Here is a 20,658-nt window from a genome sequence, read left to right on the forward strand (position 1 = left end):
GACAATCTGTGGTCCTATGATCTTTAGTGAGTAGTAGCAAGCCTCTGAGGGAAGGCATTTCATCTTACACATCTTTCTTTGCAGAAGACCCCCTTCTCTCCCACCCACCATAGGCCTTGCTTGTGATGGGCAGCAAATACATCAGAGACCAGTCCGTGAAGGCAGCTTGATGCTCACTCTTGAGTCCGTGAGCCCTGTAGGAAGGTCTTCATGCTGCAGGCTTCAGGACTGCTGCTTATAAGCTCCTGCATGTCAGAGCAAAGATGGTAACTCTGGCTTTTCTTCTCAAGACTCCAGGGTGAAGTTCTCAGTAAGCAACTTTGAGCCTCTTCAAAGAAGCTTCCAAGGCATCTCGCAGGCTTTTGTAAAGGCTTCTGTGGGTCTTTGTCCCAAGATCTGTCCCCTGGACAGAAAAAAATCACGAGAAAAATTCTTCTATGCAACCCCTCCTTTCTTTCTAATTAAATTTTTAAAAATTGAGATTAAAATGCCAAATAAAGAGTCATTGTAATTCCTAGACTAGGAGTTGTTATTCAACAAGGCAGACTTAGAATTCCAAGTAGTAAGTGGATTCTGTGGTTAAAGATGTGGAGGATTCCATACAGAGAAGGAAATTCCAGTAAGGTTACTAAGGGAACTATATCTTGGAAGGGATCCCCCTAGTTTGTAATGTAATCTACACACAAAAATTGGCAACTTGGATTACTTTATGGCTTGTGTGTGTGTGTGTGTGTGCACATGCATGGGTGTATGTTCGAGACAAAAAGAAAGCAAGGTTATGAATGTGATGAAATCTCGTTAAAAAAATTAATGTAGAAAACTGATAAATTACAGTAACCTTCCTTTCTGAATTTGGACTTTCCCTCCCTTACTCTGATATCCTTTTCGATTTTCACAATTTAAGTCCCAAAAGAGAGATACAAACCTGTCCAACATATAAGTCCTGTGATTATTTCAATTTAGTTGAAGAATATTTAAACCCTCACAGGTTTAATCAACAGTGGCATTTTCCCCCTTCTCCTGTCCTTTCTCCTTTGTGTGCAGTGGAGAACCACAGCCCTCCGAGGAGACTTTCAGGATGGCTTAGCTGCTCCAGCTCAGTGCCAGAGCCTGAGAGCTCCAAGCCTTTTAATTGACCTTTGTGGTGCTTCTGAGACAGTGTCAGAAACTCCTGATCTCATCTTCTTGAGGCCAAAGACACAGATTGAAGGGGTTAAAGGTTGATCTCCAGCACCAACAAATGCTCTTTAAACAATGTGCAAATTCAACATAGTACTCACAGCAATAAATAAGCCATAATGATAATGTTTGCTGCTGCAAATTTCTCCACATGGCAAATTAATTCATTCTGATTCTGAACTGGTAACCAATGGCAATATTAATTTACCAGATGGAGATACAACCTAAATTCACATGTGCTCTTCAAGCCACAGACAAACCTCTGTTCAAAAGCAGATATAGCAATGCATAGTAAGAGGATCACAATCAAGCAAGGGACATGTACTAAGTATCTTCATGGTGATCAGTAAAGTGCAATGTGCAATGACAGAAGAGAGTATGAATCCTAGGCTGCAGGGAGCTTAAGCACTGGTTAAGCACTAAATCTAAACACAAAATAATCAGAGTGCAATATAGGGGGAAAAACATACACTTAACCCAGGGATTAGTGGGTTTAATGTCATAGGATTTGAAACAAGAGACAGATAACTGAGTAGGGAGCAAAGATTTCTGGGAAGAAGCTGAACTTAAGTTCAGCCTGGAAGAATGGAATGGATCAATGAAAAGAACATTCCTGGATGGCCAATCAATCTAAACAAAGGCAATGGGGAAGGTATTATTATGCCCCTTGTAGATAACAGTGAAAGTCTGATCTGACTGCAGTTGGCAGGATTTTAGAGAGAAGGGGAACAGAGTTGGACTTGATCATGGAGAACTTTGACAGTCAGGTAGAAGAGTTGACATTTGATTTGCTCTGTATATCAGATAGGGATTGTGTTTAGCTACAGGCCACAGAACTCTGAATACATTTGCTTAACCAAGTAAAGGGTTCATTTTCTCAAATAACAAGAAGACTAGCACCAAGTGGGCACAGGAGCTCCACACTGACAATCTCCTCCTACCTCTTGACCACACATGGTAGGAAGCATTGTTGCTTCATGGTTCCAATAAGGCTGCTCCTCCTCCAGTCTCATATCCACATTCCAGGCAGTTTTATCTACTATTTATTGTAAAAAAAAAAAAAAAAAAAAAAAAAGAACAAAATCCTCTTAAGACTAGCAAATTATAGCAATTTTAAAATTCGTCACTTAAAAATGTTAAGTACCAGTCATTGTATACGATAGTGACGATGCAGAAAGGTTTAGGAAATGGTCCCTGGCTTCAAGGAGATCCCAGTGTTGTGGGAGGTTAGATTATGCAATATCCCATGAGGAAGCTCCCTCAAGGGTGTGGGCACAGTCTGTGGGAGCTGAGAGGAAGGGGGACTGATTCTGTCTGAGGGCTGGGCATGCTTTGCACTTTGTGGTTCTACAGTGGTACAAATAGGATTGGAATTTTCATTTACCCTGAAAGCAGCTTTTAAGCAACTCAACTACATTAGGGACCTGGGGAAGGACTTTACATTGTCAAAATCTAAAGGGCTCACCCTTGACATGCCAGAGTGCCTTCTCAGCATTGGGGAAGAAGTCAGGGAGAAACTCGGAGGGCTGGAATGGAGAAACTGGATTAATCATATTTGCAGTGTGTAATTCTGTAATTACTGCGAATGTTTCCAACTGATTCTTCTTTATTTCAAGGCTAACTGAAGTTTATTTTTGGACTTACACTTACTGGCTTTCTTAATGCAGTTAATTGAAGGTCAGCCTAATTTTGCAAGTCCCCAAATTCTTCCTCTGTTCTACAGAACACACTGGTAGGGAAGGCTGTGGGACTGGTTGGGAAAGGGGAAACTTTTTCTCTCAACCTTCACATCCAAAGATAGTCCTTCATCCTTTTCATGTTGTTTTGACTGACATTTTAATGAATAAGAAAAAAAAAACAAAAAACAAAAAAAAAACAAGAGAAAAGAATATTTTGACATTTTGAAAGAAAATAGTTTCTGATGTTAGTCAAGGAAATGTAGTTCTGCTTTTTGTTCTCTCATGTTCAGTAAATCAACCAACCAGTTCAATATTCTTATAGTAGCTCCTAAAACATTTTGCACCACATCTGGTTGTCAGTTCCTTCCACTAGATGGTGAGTTCCTTGAACCTAGTGTTCGGTTTATGAGACACTGTCCTCCTGGAACCCAGCATAGTGCAGACCCAGAAGAGACACTTGAAGCAGTTTGCTGAGTGAATACCTGCAGGGAGGTTCCTCACAGTCTGAGTCTTTATTGTGGTTTGTATTTGTTTTCCTGATGATACAAGCCTGTGTCATAAAGCTGTATGCCCAAAGTATAAGCCAGGGTGAAGTCTGACAGAAGCATCCAAAGAACTTAGGCAGAGACTGAGGCTGGAGGATCACTTGAGGCCAGGAGTTCTCAAGACCAGCCTGGGCAACAAATTGAGACCCTATCTCAATTTTTTTTTAGATCCTGGGCAGAAAAATCAAGAAGTCCATTAAAATGCCTCAAGGGAATTTTTCAGAGCTCAAAAGGAAGGGAATCCCAAGTCCAATTTTGTCTGAGTGTTTGCTGTTTGAAAACCAATATGAATTTTTACATTTTTAATGCAAGTGTTTGAATAGCTAAGTCATCTACAGTGTAAAGAAGTGTAAGTTGCAAAAGTATACCATTGAAAGTTTCCTTTCCACCCAGGGCACTGAACAGCTGCAGCGTCACCCACCTATAGACTATGATGGGAACAGCCCCTCCATAAATTGGTAACTCAGCTGCTTCACTCCCAAGCCTTCCTCCTTCAGCCATACAGTCCTTTTCCCCAGAGACAGCAGATAATATCAGATTCTTCTCTTTCCTTCTAGAGGTAGGCTATCTGTACATGTACACAAGGAAATAAGTGCATGTATTTTATAAGTATGTATATTTTATAAGAATGATTTTAGTGAGCAGAATCAATAGAAAAAAAATCAATATGAAGCAGATGAATGAGAAGACTTGGAACTATAAAAATGTAAAGTGGGGAGAAAAGGTATCCAGATGCAGAGTGATTATTCATTAGTAGGCAGAAGTATAGCAAGAAATCTATCTACATAAAATAAAAAGAAACAGTGAACAGTGGGGTCACAGACCCATCTGCCCATGAGGATGGACTTTTCCACAAAGCGAATGAGAGTTTGCATGGAGAGTCATGGGGAATCTGCAGCTATTGAGTCAGTGAGGGAAATCATGGTGGCCTCCCTCCCGGGACACACTGTGTTTGCAGGAATGTGGGCATGTTTTACTCTGGTGGCATACTCACTCAGACTCATTGGCATTTGCCCACCGTCACCTTGGGCATTTTCAGAACCCTCCCACACTCCTTTATGCTATTTCAGTGAAACAAGATATTCTATCTTTCATATCAAAGAAACACGCCACTCATTGGCCAAGGAGCCTGAGCCAGGATGAAGCAGGGGCCATCCATTCTGAGGAGCACTACCCTAGTCCCTGCTATGCTGTGGCTAAAGCACCTTCCTCATGGGAGATGTTCTTAGCAGTTAATTTATGTGAGGTTGACTTGGGATAAACTGGGACAGGACAAGTCAACCAGTTAGTCTTGTCTTCTGGAAATGGCAAAATTTTGCTTGGGATCAGGGAGCAAGAGAAAGCTAGGACATGGTTATTTGTCAAGTAAATTTTCAAGTAATGATTAGATTTGAACCATACATGAGGCACCAGGCAAGTTTCTGACTTTCTAACCAGATTATATTAGAAATATAGAACGTCTACCCACACAGAAAGGTGACAGGCAGCACAGGACCCTGCCAATGAGTGGAACATCCAACAATTGTGATAGGCTTCAGAGAAGTGAGGGGTTTGCTTCTGGCTCTTGTGGAAAGGAAGGTTTCACCTAGAAGTCTCCATAAAGACTCCACTAGGGAAGGTTCTTTCCTTCTCCTGCCCTGCAGAATCTTGCAGCAATATGGTGGATACAGCCGACGAAATGTCAAAGAAAGAAGGCAGCTGGCTGCTCAGGCAGGCTGCATGGGAGAGCAGCACCTGGTGGGGCCAAGGCAACTTAGGATTTGGCGGGCAAGTGTGGAGAATATTATAAAAAACAACTTCCATGTTGTCAGAGAACTCGGTTCATCAAGCTTAGGGGAAATGATGCACCACAGTGACCTATCAATACCTATCTTCTGATTTACAAGAAGTAGAAGTATATTTTCTAATGGTCAGAATGATCTTGTCCACTGATATTACTTTATTATTATTATTATTTATTTTTTAAGTCGGGGTCTTGCTGTGTTGCCCAGGTTAGAATGCAGTGGCATGATCATGGCTCACTGCAGCCTTGAAATCCTGGGCTCAAGCAATCTTCCCAGCTCAACCTCCTGAGTAGCTGGGAATGCAGGCCCATATCACCATACCTGGCTAAGTTTATTGTTGTTGTTGTTTGCAGAGACAGTGATCTCAAACTCCTGACCTCAAGCAATCCTCTGGCCTCAGCCTCCCTAGTGGCTGGGATTATAGGCATGAGCCACTGTGCCAGGCTCCAGATGATTTTGCATTTCAAAGAATGTTAGGGCAATTATAGAAGATTGTTTACCGAACATGCAATCAAGGCAAAAGACTACCTTGAAGGATAACTTAATGCATCATCCCTGCCCCCACCATATTCTTGCTGAATAGACTATACACACACAAAAATGCTGGTATCTGCCATATTTAAAGTCTCCCCTTTGGATAGAACAGGAATTAAGATTATTAAATTCTCATAACCCCGGTCCCTTCTGTATATATCATATGAATATCATTGGACACATTCCACAAATATGAATTGATTATTGGGTGGGGTCTGGTCACCTTGACTATTGCTGGATGTTTTCTAAATATCCTCATACACACTTTTAATAACAGTGTGCAGAATAGTATTTTTGTATATTTCTTTTATATTTTTAAACTTATTTTTAATTTAAATTCAGTAAAATTCATTCCTTTGGTTCTTTAAATTTTGACAAATACAGAGTTGTGTAATTACCACCACAAGCAAAATACAAAATATTTCTATCAACCTCTCCCCAGCTAATATTTCTTTGAGTTATACTTTTAAAATAGGTTCCTTCCATAGATGGCTAACCTCATCAATTATGCATTGATTCTCAGCACTTTTGCTTGCAAATCATAATATTTTCTGGTACTATCTACCAATTATGGAGCCCACCAGACTGAATATGCTGTCATTTTCAGAGGTGGACAAAAAGAAGGTTTCTAACATGCATGTGTATTTTTTGTGTAGCTAGGAGTAACTTTATCAAATTTATTTGTCTGTGAACATGAACAAACAACATATATTCTAAAGATATTCCCTCCAAAGAAAGTTGGAGAAAAATTCTAACATTCTACTTAGAGCACCATCTATTAGAGTTATACTAGCTCTGAGGGTTGGAGAACTGCTAAGTCATATCTCCAATTCATTTCCTTCCTTTAAATGGGTCACGAGGACAGAGATAACCCCAACACACTAGCAGCTGTTCCAAGCTCAAATAATTATATTCACTCCTGCTTTCCAGAAACTAGGTCTAGGTATTCAGCACTTAAAAGAAAACCTTCTCTTTCCCAAATGAAACCCACATCCATTTTAACCTATGCAAGTTAGTAGCTGAATCTGTTGTTGATAATTTTGTTACTAAGAGCTTCTTATATCAATGTATACATTTAAGATATACAAATGGTAAACATGCAAGTTAATTATGGACTATTTAAACAATACACAATTGTTTATATTATGTCTTTATATTATGAACATATTATATTATGTCTTTATATTATGCCTTGGTTGTATTTAGGAACTTCCAGAAAATTGATTTTGTGAGTTCAGTTGGCTATTTCACATGTGAACAAGTTTCATCAACAATTCACATTTTCTGGCCACCTAGAGAACTCGGCCCACATCATGGGCTGACAGATTATTTTTATAACAAAATGGGAGGAATTGGGGTTTATAAATTAAATGGGGGCCAGAAGGGCATCTGGAAGGGTCCTGGGGCCTGGTCTAGCATCGAGTTACCTCTTTTTGGTTCTACCACTGACCCAGAGAGTGATGAGGCAGAACATTGACTTTTTTGACCACATGCTGCTCCATCTGCCAGCTATCTTTCGAGACCCTTCTATTCCTGCCAATCACAGGAATGCCAGACTGAATCATTACTTGCCAAACATCTACCAATGAAGAACTCAGCAGTATAAGTTCATATATATTAAGACTATTGTGTTGAAACGTTAGAACATTACAAGACTTAAAAAATCCCTCTTCAGAGGAGCCTCACTAGGAGATCCTTTGTATGAACACGGAAGATAAGCGCCAGTTCATGTCTATCCTCCTCTGCCTTCCTGTGGTCCTCGCCACCCCCTACCCTTTGTTTCTCTTCACACTGCTGTTTATTCTCACCATTTTCCTTGACACTCACCTTTTCCCTGCTTCCACCTCTGTTGAGAACAGAGCTCTGGGGTACATCACATAAGTAAACTGCCACTCTCATATTACAAGGGAAGTCAGGGCCTCCAAGAGTAAAATGTAACATTTTCCAATAAAAATGGGAAAGCTTCAAGGAATGAAGAGTTCATTTTCTCTCTTTCCTGGAAGAGTGAATATTCTTTTGTGAATTTCAGGACCAACAGAAGCCAGTGTGGTGGAGGAGAGATAAAGAGATTTGCCCCTGGCATGCTGGCTCACTGTGATTCTTTCAAGAACATTTACTGGAATGACCTTTGATTTGAATGAGAACCACAAAATACCAGTAATTTTATCTGGGGAATATTTATATTTTGGTGCAGTAGGTGAATTCCCAATTAAAGACCATTATTAATAGCATATTTCCCCCCAAACTAAATGTGGTTTTGTCTTGGTTAGGCCTTGGATTTCTCTCATTGGTCCTTATGGGTCAAAGAGGAGATTTTGGTTTTGGTTTTAAAATTCATTCATTCCCTATTTCCCTATTTCTTCGTAATGAACTCCTATGGATAATAGCAGTTAAGGAAGCTATCTGAGTTCCAGATTCCTTTAACACAGATCAACCCAATATGTTCCTTTTTAAACTATTTGTTTCTTGCTTTATAGCCTGTCGGGTTTGGGTGATGCATTGTAGAAAGCCAGGGACCTTAGAACAATGTCTGACGATAGCAATGAAAATGTATGATTATTCCAAAATCTTCTCCCTCTTATTAGTACAAAAAATGGGCTGCTACTAATTTCCCAAACATTTTTTTAGGTGGAAGAGTGCAGGGTGACCACCCACTCTTGGTTTACATTTCCTTTTCTCAATCCAGGAGTCTTTCTTTCTACCCATGACTGCCCTTTGGACTTTTCAGGAATCTGTTTTCTGACTGGGTTGCAGAATTTGGTGGCACTTTGCTAATGGCTCTCCAGTGTTAGTGTAGCCAGGATTTAGGGCTTACCCTGAATCTGAGAGTTAGTTCAGAGAATAGTGCCCTTGAATGAGGAGGGTAAGCAACAGCTCATACAAAGCATATGTGTCAAGTTCTTTTCATAATAACTACCTAATAACTTATAGGTGTGCTGATGATTTCATTAGGGACATACTGAAAATCATCCACAGTCTAAATAATGCAAGATAAAATTACACATTTTAAAACTTCATGGGGAGACTTTAAAAACAAGAACCACCCATTTCTTCTTTCATCCCAAAGCAGTTGATTGGGCATCTACTTTGAGCCACGCACCATCCCGGGAACTGAAGATGCAGCAGTGAATAAAACAGACCCAGTCCCTGTCTTCACAGTCTAGCAGGAATTGTAAGAGCTGGTTTGCTAATGTTGACCCAGCACTATTCTAGTGTCTGAGACTTTGGGTTTGACAAACAGGTCCTCCTGTCCCTAGGAAGCTGACCTCTGATGTTAGATTTGGGGCATTGTTTCAGTTTCTCACACACTGGCTGAAACAGCTCATGAGATCAGCCTTTGCTTCAACTCCTCATTCATCAAAGCAGACTGTTATTAACATAAGCTTGAAAACATCTCTGTAATAGCAAAAACAGCCATAGAGAAGGGATGGGGAGGTATTCTTTAACTGCATGGTTTATTGCCACATGGTATGAATAACTCACCCTAGCCTTATCCATGGCCTTCTTGAGTGTGGTTCACCTTCACCACTGTGACAAGACCAACTCAGGATAAATGGGTAAAGTCTTGGTTAACTTGCAAGGCAGAGGCCCAGACGCCATCAGTGGTGATCAAGAGCTTCAGCTTAGAAAACAGACATGATGTCAGACAGCATCAAACCACTGATCACAACCCAGTCCCCATCTCCTGTCCACTCTTTCTCACTCCTTAAGGGCAGCATACTGTCTAGTGTTTAGCATACTTTCTCACACACATTGTAGATTTCCAACAACCCTATGGGGATATCCTAACTTCCATTTCATGAATGAGAAAATCAAACCTCAAAAGTAACTTACTCAGTCTCCCACAGCTGCTAGCACAAAGCCCACATTCAAACCTAGACCTTCAGGCTCCAAACCAGCGCTCTTTCCATTATCCCACACCCAGCGGCTTTTACATTTTCAGTTCTTCTTTCTTTTTGCATGTTGTTTCAACTCTTCCTGGTGTGGAACTGTCTTACAACCTGCTGGTTTTCTCCAGGGCCTCTGGAGGCAGCCATGGCTCAATGACTCAGAGCAGGGCTTGCCCCACCTCCTCATGTTTTGGGTCTCCTAACCAGACTGCCATCCCCAAGCCTCTCCTGCCTCCTGCATAAGAATCCTGTCAGTTTTATGGGTGCCTGTGGCTCTACTGTAAGAAATAGAGGCGAGCATGTGGATGGTACACATTGCGGTTTTCTATGAACCTATTAATATTTTTGCTGAGGACACCCAGAATTTTAACTTGACTGATTTCAAGATAAATTACCTCCTCAGGGAGATATCCTTCCCCTGCTTTTCCCTTCAACACTCTCCTTCCCCAGGATGGATGTGTTTGCTAGATTTTGTTGTTGTTTTTGTTGTTTTACCATCTAGGGCTTCTCCTTATCACCTGGTGCTGGTGCTCAAAGGCAGGGATATTAATAGCTAGAAGCAGCCACAGCTGATTTCTCTCTCAGGCAAGCCAAGGGGAAATCAGATCTAGTTCTCCTTGACCTCTGTAGGGACTGGTGATGATCCTTAAGGTCTTTATGCAGAAAACCATCTGTATTCAGAAAGGGACTGCTGTTTTAAATGTCTGTAAAAATTTCCGTGGATAGATCCAACTTTTTTTTTTTTTAGACAGAGTCTTCCTCTGTCGCCCAGACTAGAGTGCAGTGGTGCAATCTCAGCTCACTGTAACCTCCGACTCCTGGGTTCAAGCTATCATCCTGCCTCAGCCTCCCAAGTAGCTGGGATTACAGGTGCCCACCACTGCACCTGGCTAATTTTTGAATTTTTAATAGAGATGGGTTTCACCATCTTGGCCAGGCTGGTCTCAAACTCCTGACCTCGTGATCCACCTGCCTCGGCCTCCCAAAGCGCTGGGATTACAGGCTTGAGCCATCACACCCGGCTGAGATCCTACATTTTAAAAAACTTTCTGGGTTTCTGATTTTATTCTAGTGTGCACAGACTACTATTTTAAGAGTGGGAGAATCATTATATAAGAAACGGGGAAATTAATATTATGAGATTAAAATATATAAAAAATTAAAATGTATGCACCTAAAGTCTCTGCATTTGGGGACATAATTGTGCCATTTATGTTTAAAAAAATAACCACATCATCTCTGTTCAACATTTTTTTTTTGCTTTACCAGCACAATGGTGATAAAAATTCAAATGCTGAAAATAACTATGCTTTTGAGATTAACATTATATTAGGAGTATATTACAACTCCTAATGTATTAAAAGGAAACAATTAGTTGATTATGTCATAACTAAAAACAAAAATATTAAACAAAGGCAATAATAACGTGCATAGACTGAAATACCTTCCGTTTCAAAATTAGTGATAACATTCCTTTCCAAGTCAGTAGCTTTCCAGCATAAGCTACAGCACGTTGTATAAAGATACAACATGTCATTAGCCATGTACTTAAGAAGAAGTACCTTCTTAATAATAAAATACACAGGAAACTCAGTACATTTTGGCCCAGGTTCTGACATGTTTCTTTTTCACTAATTCTCAACCCAAGCTCTCTAGTATGTACTAGGAATTATTGCCTCTTTTAGTCAGAGGAGAACTTTAAAAGAGAACCAGTTTGCTTCTCGATGGGCTCTTCAACGGTTTGCCATAGGTACTTGTAGTCTGGAAGAGACTTTTCCAATGTGAGCAGCCTTTCTACTAAAAGAAATTTATCTCCCAAGGGGTTATAAAATCAACTGTATTCCAAATGAAATAATGGGGAAAGGATCTGCCGTTTTCCTCTCCAATTCAGCAGGACACATTTAGTCTTGTTGAAAGTCAATTATTTTTATAGATGCAACAAATTCTTGGGCCTGGGCCACACCCTCTATAACTCTATGTGAATCTAGAGATCAGGACCTTCTGGATTGCAAGCTAAGAGATGATTTAGTAAACAAGAAAAACCATCAAAGAACCTCTGTTTCCCCATCCTCCTGCTGGTCCTTTCTGATAGCAGCAGCACGACTCTCATTTCACCCACCCACACCCCTCTGGGTCTCATAAAGCTAGACATTTCATTCTCCCACTGCCCTCGTCACTTCCTACAATTGCCTGGCCCTTGAGGCAGCAGTGGAAGAAGATCTATCACTGCAGTAAGAATTTTAGGAGGAAGCAAAGCTAAGACACAGGCTGGGCCTCCCATTTGCTGAACACACAAGCTCTTGCTCATAATTACTAAGCCCCAAACCCACGGTAAGAAAGACAAGCCAGGGCTATCTTTTCACTCACATAAACACAAAGCAAATATTAAGTATTATTTTTTAGTTATCTGTCCAGTTTCACAAACAGCTTTAAATAATGCCCAGATAGGTATATAATAAGGCACATATTTTTTCCTCATTGGGTTGTCTGTGTATAGACTAGGTAACCAAACCAAAAAAAGGCTCATTTTTGTTTTAATTGCACTGCAGCTCCCAAGCCTCCCAAAAAGACACACATGCTATTTAAGAATTTAAGAATATCTGGATCATTGTAAAAGCTATATCTGACTCGCCAAGGATTATAGAAAATCACTGAAAACTGTTGGCCCTCTCACCCCTGGGACCTTCACCCCATATTGCCTTGTTTGTAGACAATCCCAAGGGCTAGAGCCCTGAGTTAGTCTAAGACTCTATATCAGCCCTGTCTCCACTGGCCCTACATCAGACCTTACACCTGGCCAAGCCAACTGGCTCCATGGGAGCCTCTGATGAGCAAAAGGGATAATCCCATTCAAACTCAGAGGACTTGGGTAGAACTGACCCTCACTGGAAATGTGGAGTTGCACTTGGTTCATTCTGTCAGTATCCATATGAAGAAGACAGAAAACTGGCAGGGCCAGACGCAGTGGCTCAAGCCTGTAATCCCAGAACTGTGGGAGGCTGAGGCGGGTGGATCACTTGAGGTCGGGAGTTCAAGACCAGCCTGGCCAACAAACCCCGTCTCTACTAAGAATGCAAAAATTAACAGGCCGTGGTGGTGCACGCCTGTAATCTCAGCTACTCGGGAGGCTGAGGCACAAGAATCACTTGAACCCAGGAGGCAGAGGTTGCAGTAAGCTGAGATTGTGCCACTGCACTGCACTTTAGCCTGGGCGACACAGCCAGACTCCACCTCCAAAAAAAAAGAAAAAAGAAAGAAAGAAAACTGGCAAGGAGACATGTGAAAAACACAGCCCCTGGTTCAGACTCTAGTCCCACCACTAGCTCTTTCAGACAGGCCTATGTATGTCATCAGGACACAGTAACTGGCTGTGTCAGCAGGGGAAGTGTCAGGCACCACAGGAGTCACCAAGCCTGCCCTTTATTTTGACACCTATCTGAAAGGAGAGACCCATGTGTGGCTTTATTTCACATAATAAAGGAATATTTCATTCTAGCTTGCTTCAGGTTTAAGACTGTAATGCGTGCATTGCCGGGATGACTTTATAACATTGAGCTACTTGATATGCTTTTTAAAATCATGTTTATGTCATTAACTTAGTAGCACACCTTACTCAGAGTGGATACTCAGAAATGATTAGATCTGAGTTAAGCATTAACATCCCTTCTCCCATGAGGCTTTGAATATCCTCATTTCCAGTAGCAAAGGCCCAAGCAAGGGAGTAGCAGTGAAAATTGGTTTCCTCACAAAAAAAAAAAAAAAAAGGCCCTAAAAGTCACTTTCCAATCACCATTAGTAGATGCAATTACATCTCAGATTGAAAAGCTGCAGCAGAACGAGTCTAGTGCTCACTCCTTCAGTGAGTACCTGTATAACCTGAGAATGTAATTTCATTTATCTGGACTTTGGTACCCTGATCTTAAATGGGGACAATGACCAGATGAGTTCTCAGGTTTCTTCCCAAACTAGTCCACTTCCCTTCCTACCATCACCCCTTTTGGTTTTGTGGCTGGATTTACACTGGAGCCCAATTTGATTCAGCCCTAAGGTCACCCCAAGAGGCCAGTGCTACCCATATTGATAACTGGGTTTTCAAGGAGAAAGAAAAGCGATATTTTGAACAGCCCTAGGATAAATGAGGGTTCATATTAAGCAAGTATTACTCTTCATAAATTAGTACTGATAAATAGTCATAACCCTTAAGGGAAAAGAGGATTTAAAACAAAACCAAATCAAAACACACAAGTTTATTTCTCTTTAAAGGAAAATTGCCAAGGATGCAGAAGGAAATGAAGATGATCAAAGATGAGGATGTGCATTTCAACTTGGCTGTGAGGAAGACCCCCTCCTTTCCCCACTGCCTGCAGCCAGTGGTTTCCCGGGGAAAGGCTCCCCAAAGACACCCCTTCCCAGAAGCTCTCCGAGGGCCATTTTCCCAGTTTCGGTATGAACCTCCTCCAGGAGACCTAGATGGGTTCCCCGCGGTCTACGAAGGAGCAGGGTCTAGGAAACGGAAGAGCATGCCCACAAAGATGCCCTATAACCACCCTACAGAAGAAGCCACCCTCGCCCTCCACTCCGAGGAGAACAAAAACCACGGCCTTCCCAACCTCCCTTTGCTGTTCCCGCAGCCCCCGCGCCCCAAGTATGACTCTCATATGATCGACCTGTGCAACGTGGGCTTCCAATTCTACCGCAGCCTGGAACACTTGGGGGGCAAGCCCGTCAAGCAGGAGCCCATTAAGCCCAGCGCCGTGTGGCCCCAGCCAACGCCGAGTCCATTCCTGCCCACGCCCTACTCCTACTACCCCAAAGTCCACCCGGGCCTTATGTTCCCCTTCTTCGTGCCATCGTCCTCGCCCTTCCCCTTCAGCCGGCACACCTTCCTGCCCAAGCAGCCCCCGGAACCTCTGCTGCCCCGGAAAGCCGAGCCCCAGGAGACCCCAGCCAACGCCGAGTCCATTCCTGCCCACGCCCTACTCCTACTACCCCAAAGTCCACCCGGGCCTTATGTTCCCCTTCTTCGTGCCGTCGTCCTCGCCCTTCCCCTTCAGCCGGCACACCTTCCTGCCCAAGCAGCCCCCGGAACCTCTGCTGCCCCGGAAAGCCGAGCCCCAGGAGAGCGAGGAGATCAAGCAGAAGGTGGAGAGGGTGGACGTGAACGTGCAGATCGATGACAGCTACTATGTGGACGTGGGCGGCGCGCAGAAGCGCTGGCAGTGCCCCACCTGTGAGAAGTCGTACACCTCCAAGTACAACCTGGTCACCCATATCCTGGGCCACAGTGGGATCAAGCCGCACGCGTGCACGCACTGCGGGAAGCTCTTCAAGCAGCTCAGCCACCTGCACACGCACATGCTGACCCATCAGGGCACGCGGCCCCACAAGTGCCAGGTGTGCCACAAGGCCTTCACCCAGACCAGCCACCTGAAGCGCCACATGATGCAGCACAGTGAGGTGAAGCCGCACAACTGCCGCGTGTGCGGCCGCGGCTTTGCCTACCCCAGCGAGCTCAAGGCCCACGAAGCTAAGCACGCCAGCGGGCGTGAGAACATCTGTGTGGAGTGCGGCCTTGACTTCCCCACCCTGGCCCAGCTGAAGAGACACCTCACCACGCACCGAGGCCCCATCCAGTACAACTGCTCCGAGTGTGACAAGACCTTCCAGTACCCGAGCCAGCTACAGAACCACATGATGAAGCACAAGGACATCCGGCCCTACATCTGCTCCGAGTGCGGCATGGAGTTCGTGCAGCCGCACCACCTCAAGCAGCACTCCCTCACCCATAAGGTACCGCGGGGCCCCTGGTGGGGTGGGCGGAGCCTTAGGAAGAGGAGTGGGGCCATGAGCAGACCCCTGGGGAGCAGGACGCCTGTGCCGCTCCGCACCTGACCCCGAGGAGCTGGGCAATCCCGGACAAGCGGTCCCTTGGCCAAGCCCTGAGGTCCTTCCTCACATTTTAATAGGAGAGAACGATTCTCAACCAAACTCTTTCCCTCACCAGCCTTCTAGACTCTAAGGTAGGCTTAGAAATAAATAATGCAGACATTTGCAGAGGAGGATGAGGAAGGATGCTCCCTAGCCTCCAAGAATCTTGCAGATTCTGCTTCTAGAAACTTCATCCAAGGCACTAGCATGAGTGTGTCATCAGACCCTAAATCAGCTCTGTGCCTGGGATGTGCCAGGGAGCACCTTCTGGAGAATTCTCTTGGTCTTGTACTGTTGAAGCAGTGGAAAACAACCTTTTGCATTGTTTTCTCCCTCAACTGTGAGACCTGCTTCATATGCAAGCTCTCTAAGGGAAGCAGAGCTTGGCCGAGGCCGGCAGGGCCTATGCCTCCCTGTGTTGAACCTGTTCCTAGTTGGGTGAAGTGCTCTATGGTTTATATTGTAGGAGGCATGAGAAAGCATCCTTCTCTGGTTTTGTTTGATCTTCTCTGTGCTCACGTCTTCAAGGAGAAATACAGGCCCAAGAGTCTAAGTTCAGCCCAGTTTGCAAACATAGCCCTAGAGTCATTCAGGCTGAACTAAAACAAGGCCCTAGTGGTGTCCCTGAAATCGTACCCCAGCTAAACTATGGAAACTGCTTGAGCCTCCAAGAAGGAGTTTCGCCCCCACTGACTCCTACTCTCACACCCTTAACCTCAAGTGGTTTTCTTGGCAGGAAAGACTTCTAGCAAGCCAGAGCTTCTAAAGTATTCTTTAATTCTGAAAGGTCAGCAGCGGACTTTGCCCAGTCAAGATAATGTTTCTGCTGTGCTATAATAGGTTTCACTTGTTAGGTTAGGACAAAACACAAGGTATTTTCTGGCTCTGCAGCTGAGATGAAATGTGTGGCTGCCTTGTGGGCTCTGCACAAACAGGTCCTGCCCTACAAAAGGCACCTGTAGATACCATCCAAAGGGGAATCACCTGCCAAGTGCAGGAACCGTCAACAAAGGACCCAGACTGGGATTCAGTCACAAGGGGGACCATTTGCTAAATTCAGGGGCTCCTTTATATGTGGGAAAGGAATCAAAAGTGCATTTTAGAGTATATAAAGATCCTGTAAGATGGTAGAAAATGAAGTCAAAATGGGAGAAACAGCCTGGTGTCTGAAATAAGTTTCATTTGAATTAGAAAACACAAAATACATTTTAATGAGAGGTGTAAGTGAACAGTGAGAGGTAGTATTTTTTGAACACTTGCTATATGACAGGTGTTTCACTCTTTATTCAATCTTCATTTACTTCTCAACAACTCTAAGTGCTACTCCTCATCTGCAGTTGAAGACACTGAGGCATGGCAGGTCACTCAGGAATCTCTGACATAGGCACCTGTGCCTTGGCCACCCTACGGTGAACACTTCCTCTTTTCCACCTGCTTCCCTGTTCACACCCCTGACCACCTGACAGGCTCCGACTCTGTGATTCCACTGATCTTATCAGAGAAATAACAGCTTCCTTTGATGCTTCAAAGTTGTGTCCAGGCTCCTGCTCATTTGCATTCTAGGCCAGCCCACAGGTGAATCTTACTTTGGACACAGAATTCTCTTTAAAGGATTCTGAAAACAGTGATAAGCAGAAACTTCTCCTTGGTTTCAGGACAAATGGATCAGAGCCAAGCCCAGAAAAAATCTTGAGAGAAGAAAGATGCTAAAATAAAATGTAAAATCCATTAAGAAAATGTTTTTCATAAATTTTATAATTTTAAACTCAGTGTTTGAATATGCACTACATTTTAAAGATTCATCTCCTTAGGCAGAATCAAAATTTAATTTCTAAAGGCAGTTGATTTCTAGGTCTCCTTATTAATATAAATGCATACTCATGTAACATCATCTGGACTAGACAGTGCTTGAGTTAGAAAGAATCCCAGGGTTCTCATGACCCACCACTTCATCTTGAGATGAGAATCCTTCATTAAAAAAAGCCATAGGACTCATCTAAGGTTTTACAGTCAGTGAATAGCTAGGCAGAGACCTGAATCCACCCTTTAGTACCACGGGCCCGCCAGAACTGCAGAGTGATTCTTTCTTACCATGACTCAAAGTAAAGAAATGGAAACATAGACAGAGAGAGTCAGAGATGAGCTTGGAATCCCTCCTTCCCTCCTTCAGCCACTATGAATATCAGGCAATATGGATTTCATCAGGTACAGTTGTTAACTAAGCAACTTGTTCCAATCCTATGGTAACCTTCAGTTTAGTGCCCTGGTTCTCTAAATTTTTCTTCCCAAAAGTCATTCTGGGTCAAGACCTCTTGCAAAGGCCTTTGCAGGGAAGCGATGGATAGTCAGGATCAGTGAATGCCCGGCTTAAGCTGTGAGTCCCTGGAAATGCTCTCAATTAAGGGCCTTGGTTCAAACACACCTTCATGCACAAAAAGGAAACAAGAAAGCCTCCTGTCCCGTTCCTTAATTCAGAAAGCTATCTCTTGCCAAACTTCTTTATAAGAAGGAGCTGGCTTAGGGGAGGCTCCATAACCATGTCATTGTGGAGGTCAGTGTGGCCTGTGGGAACCCAGGGGACCAGCTTGAGAGGGTGATTATCAAGTTGTAATTTACTGAAGTGTGGATATAAGATGTTCTGGGATTTTCAAGTCCATTAATGAGAACCCGAGAGAACACTGGTTTCCATAGGGGAAATAATAATATCATTTTGGAAGATTTTGTTTTTTCATTATCATGAAAGCTGGATTATAGACTCGTATTGCATATCAGCCCACAGTGTTCTTAACAAAAGCCTGTTAATCCTCAAGAACTATCACTGGAGACTTAACCCCAGCAGCAGCTGGAACAACGAAAGCAATAGCTTTCTTTTCCTCTAACAGTCTGGCTAGTTTATGGTTTTCAGAAGGAAAAAAAAGGATTATATAATCAACACTTTTCAAGAAAATAGTAATTTAACAAGGCTGAAGCTACACCGTTTGAAACTCAACATCTATCACCAAGCTCTTTGTGGGTTGATGTGGCAGAGAGGAAAATGAAGCCTATGATCCTGATGAAAGCACACTACCTGTCAATCACCACTTTTCTGAATCTTCCCTCCCTGCAGGGTGTGAAGGAGCACAAGTGTGGAATTTGTGGGCGGGAGTTCACCCTGCTGGCCAACATGAAGCGACACGTGCTGATCCACACCAACATCCGCGCCTACCAGTGTCACCTCTGCTACAAGAGTTTCGTGCAGAAGCAGACCCTTAAGGCACACATGATCGTCCACTCTGACGTGAAGCCTTTCAAATGCAAGGTGGGCAGTGGGACTTGAGAGGAACCAGAGAGTTGCACAAATGCCTTATAGGAAAGGGTCCCCAGGGAGCCTTCTACTCTATTTAATCAGTGGGGCTACGGGGGCTCACAATAGGTCTGTGGTCAACCCCAGGTCCCATCTGCCACTCTGCCCCTCTGCACATCCCACTTATGTCATGCCAGGCTGGAGGTCCCTAAAGAGCCTGCCCTGTTTGTCTCACTATGGCATCAGTGCCCAGGGGTGGAGCCAGGCACAAGGGAAAGGTCTGAGCATGGAAGGCCCTTTTGAAGAAGGAGGCTGTTAAGGGTTGCAGGTGATGTGGAGAGCCTTTGTTTTAGAGAGGAGAAAGCAAGTTTAGCCTTCTCCTTACAAGGCAATGGACAGGACATAGAAAGGAGTCAGAGAAGCTTCTAGCACAGCTTCCCCCCTGCTGCTGCCTCCACTCCTCTCCTTGCCTCTTGACACTTGGCTGAGCCATATGTATACTTCGAGGGCAGGCCTCCCAGAGAGGATGAGAGGGACTTCAAAGCTAGCCCCTCAGAGGCCCTCAGAAATGCTTGCTGGGGCTGTGGAATAACTGTGAGCAGTCACTTCAAGTGCCTTTCACCTACTGCTAAGTGCCATGTAGCACAGAGATGGAGCATCTTAGTTAAAATATCTATTAGACTAATTTGGTTGGGTTTGTATTTCATCAGCTGAGAAAATGTGTGAGCTGGAGATTGGTAAAGCCCAAGGCGCTGATGGGCATTACTCAGAAATGCTCCGGCTCCCCGAGGCTGTCCCCACCCTACAAGAGTGTTTCCTCTCTCTACTTCTAAAATGAGGAGAGAGCATTGGCCATGACTGGGTTTAATCCGAGTGATGTACTGGCCAAGTGTCATCGGTCATGAAGAAGGCTGAGGGGGAAGAAGAGGGAAATTACCACATTCAGATATCATTAGAGCCCTTCTGTTTGAAATGGAGGTTTTCTCTCTGTGCTACTGGGTGCCTAATCGGGTTCATATGATACTCTGCTGATCCACACACCTGAAGTGGGGTTCCCTGCTTTCAGGAGCTGTTCCTGCTTTAATACCTCTGCAGTGTGGCCCCACTTGAAGGAATCCCCTGTGAAGCTGACTTCTTTCCTGTGTTGGCAACTCTTGGAAGGGGTGAGGGGTCAGACACCAGAGCTTCCCTAGACCTGTGTGGGCATTGTCCAGAGGTGGGAGAGGGAGGCTTCTCCCTCCAGCCCTTTTCCTGCCACCCACTTCTGTTTCCCCTCCTTTTCTTCATGTTCCCAGTGGTTTGAAAGTCAATTTACGTCTGTCTAAAGTGAGAGTCAGCTTCGTGCAGGACAGGCCGCATATTTTTCAGGACTCAATGCAAAATGGAAATGCAAGACTCCTTGTTCAAACGTTACTGGGAGTTTCAAGATGATGAAAGCAGAGCATTGAGCCAAACTCAGGAGCTTTCTGACTATGGGACCCTGTGTGATATGCCCATGAAGTGAGGCCTTGGCTGCACGTGGCGATGGACTCCACAGCCTCCTCTTCTCTCTCTCTTTGAGGACTTCTTTCATTTCCTTCCCACTTCATTGAGCCCCTAGAGCACTTCACATTTCACAGAGCTGTTTCTTCTTGCAAAGGGTTTACTGTCTCCTACTATGGAGTTACAAGCAGGTCTCTTTACCATTCTTCATTCCTTATGTTGAGTTTACTCTTGGGCTTCAAGCATTAACTGAATTTTTTGTCTTATCAACTGATGGTGGTGGAGTAAAGTTGTTAAAATATGAAGGGAGCCATTAGCATAGTTTATAATCCCCTGAAAATTCACATCTGTCCA

The 20,658-nt window shown here is 43.8% G+C and overlaps 1 protein-coding gene across 1 annotated transcript in view; it reads left to right on the forward strand.

Moving 5' to 3' along the window:
* Positions 1-20,658, forward strand: part of ZNF366 (zinc finger protein 366) — a 64,894-nt gene that overhangs the window by 33,246 nt on the left and 10,990 nt on the right. Inside the window, exons 2-4 of the mRNA XM_011959282.1 lie at positions 13,875-14,367; positions 14,549-15,401; positions 18,646-18,837. Coding sequence (XP_011814672.1) covers positions 13,889-14,367; positions 14,549-15,401; positions 18,646-18,837 — 1,524 coding nt within the window. The 5' untranslated portion in view covers positions 13,875-13,888. The remainder of the gene's footprint in view (positions 1-13,874; positions 14,368-14,548; positions 15,402-18,645; positions 18,838-20,658) is intronic.

The sequence above is a fragment of the Colobus angolensis genome, unplaced genomic scaffold (assembly GCF_000951035.1).
Source record: "Colobus angolensis palliatus isolate OR3802 unplaced genomic scaffold, Cang.pa_1.0 Scaffold49, whole genome shotgun sequence".
NCBI lineage: Eukaryota > Metazoa > Chordata > Mammalia > Primates > Cercopithecidae > Colobus > Colobus angolensis.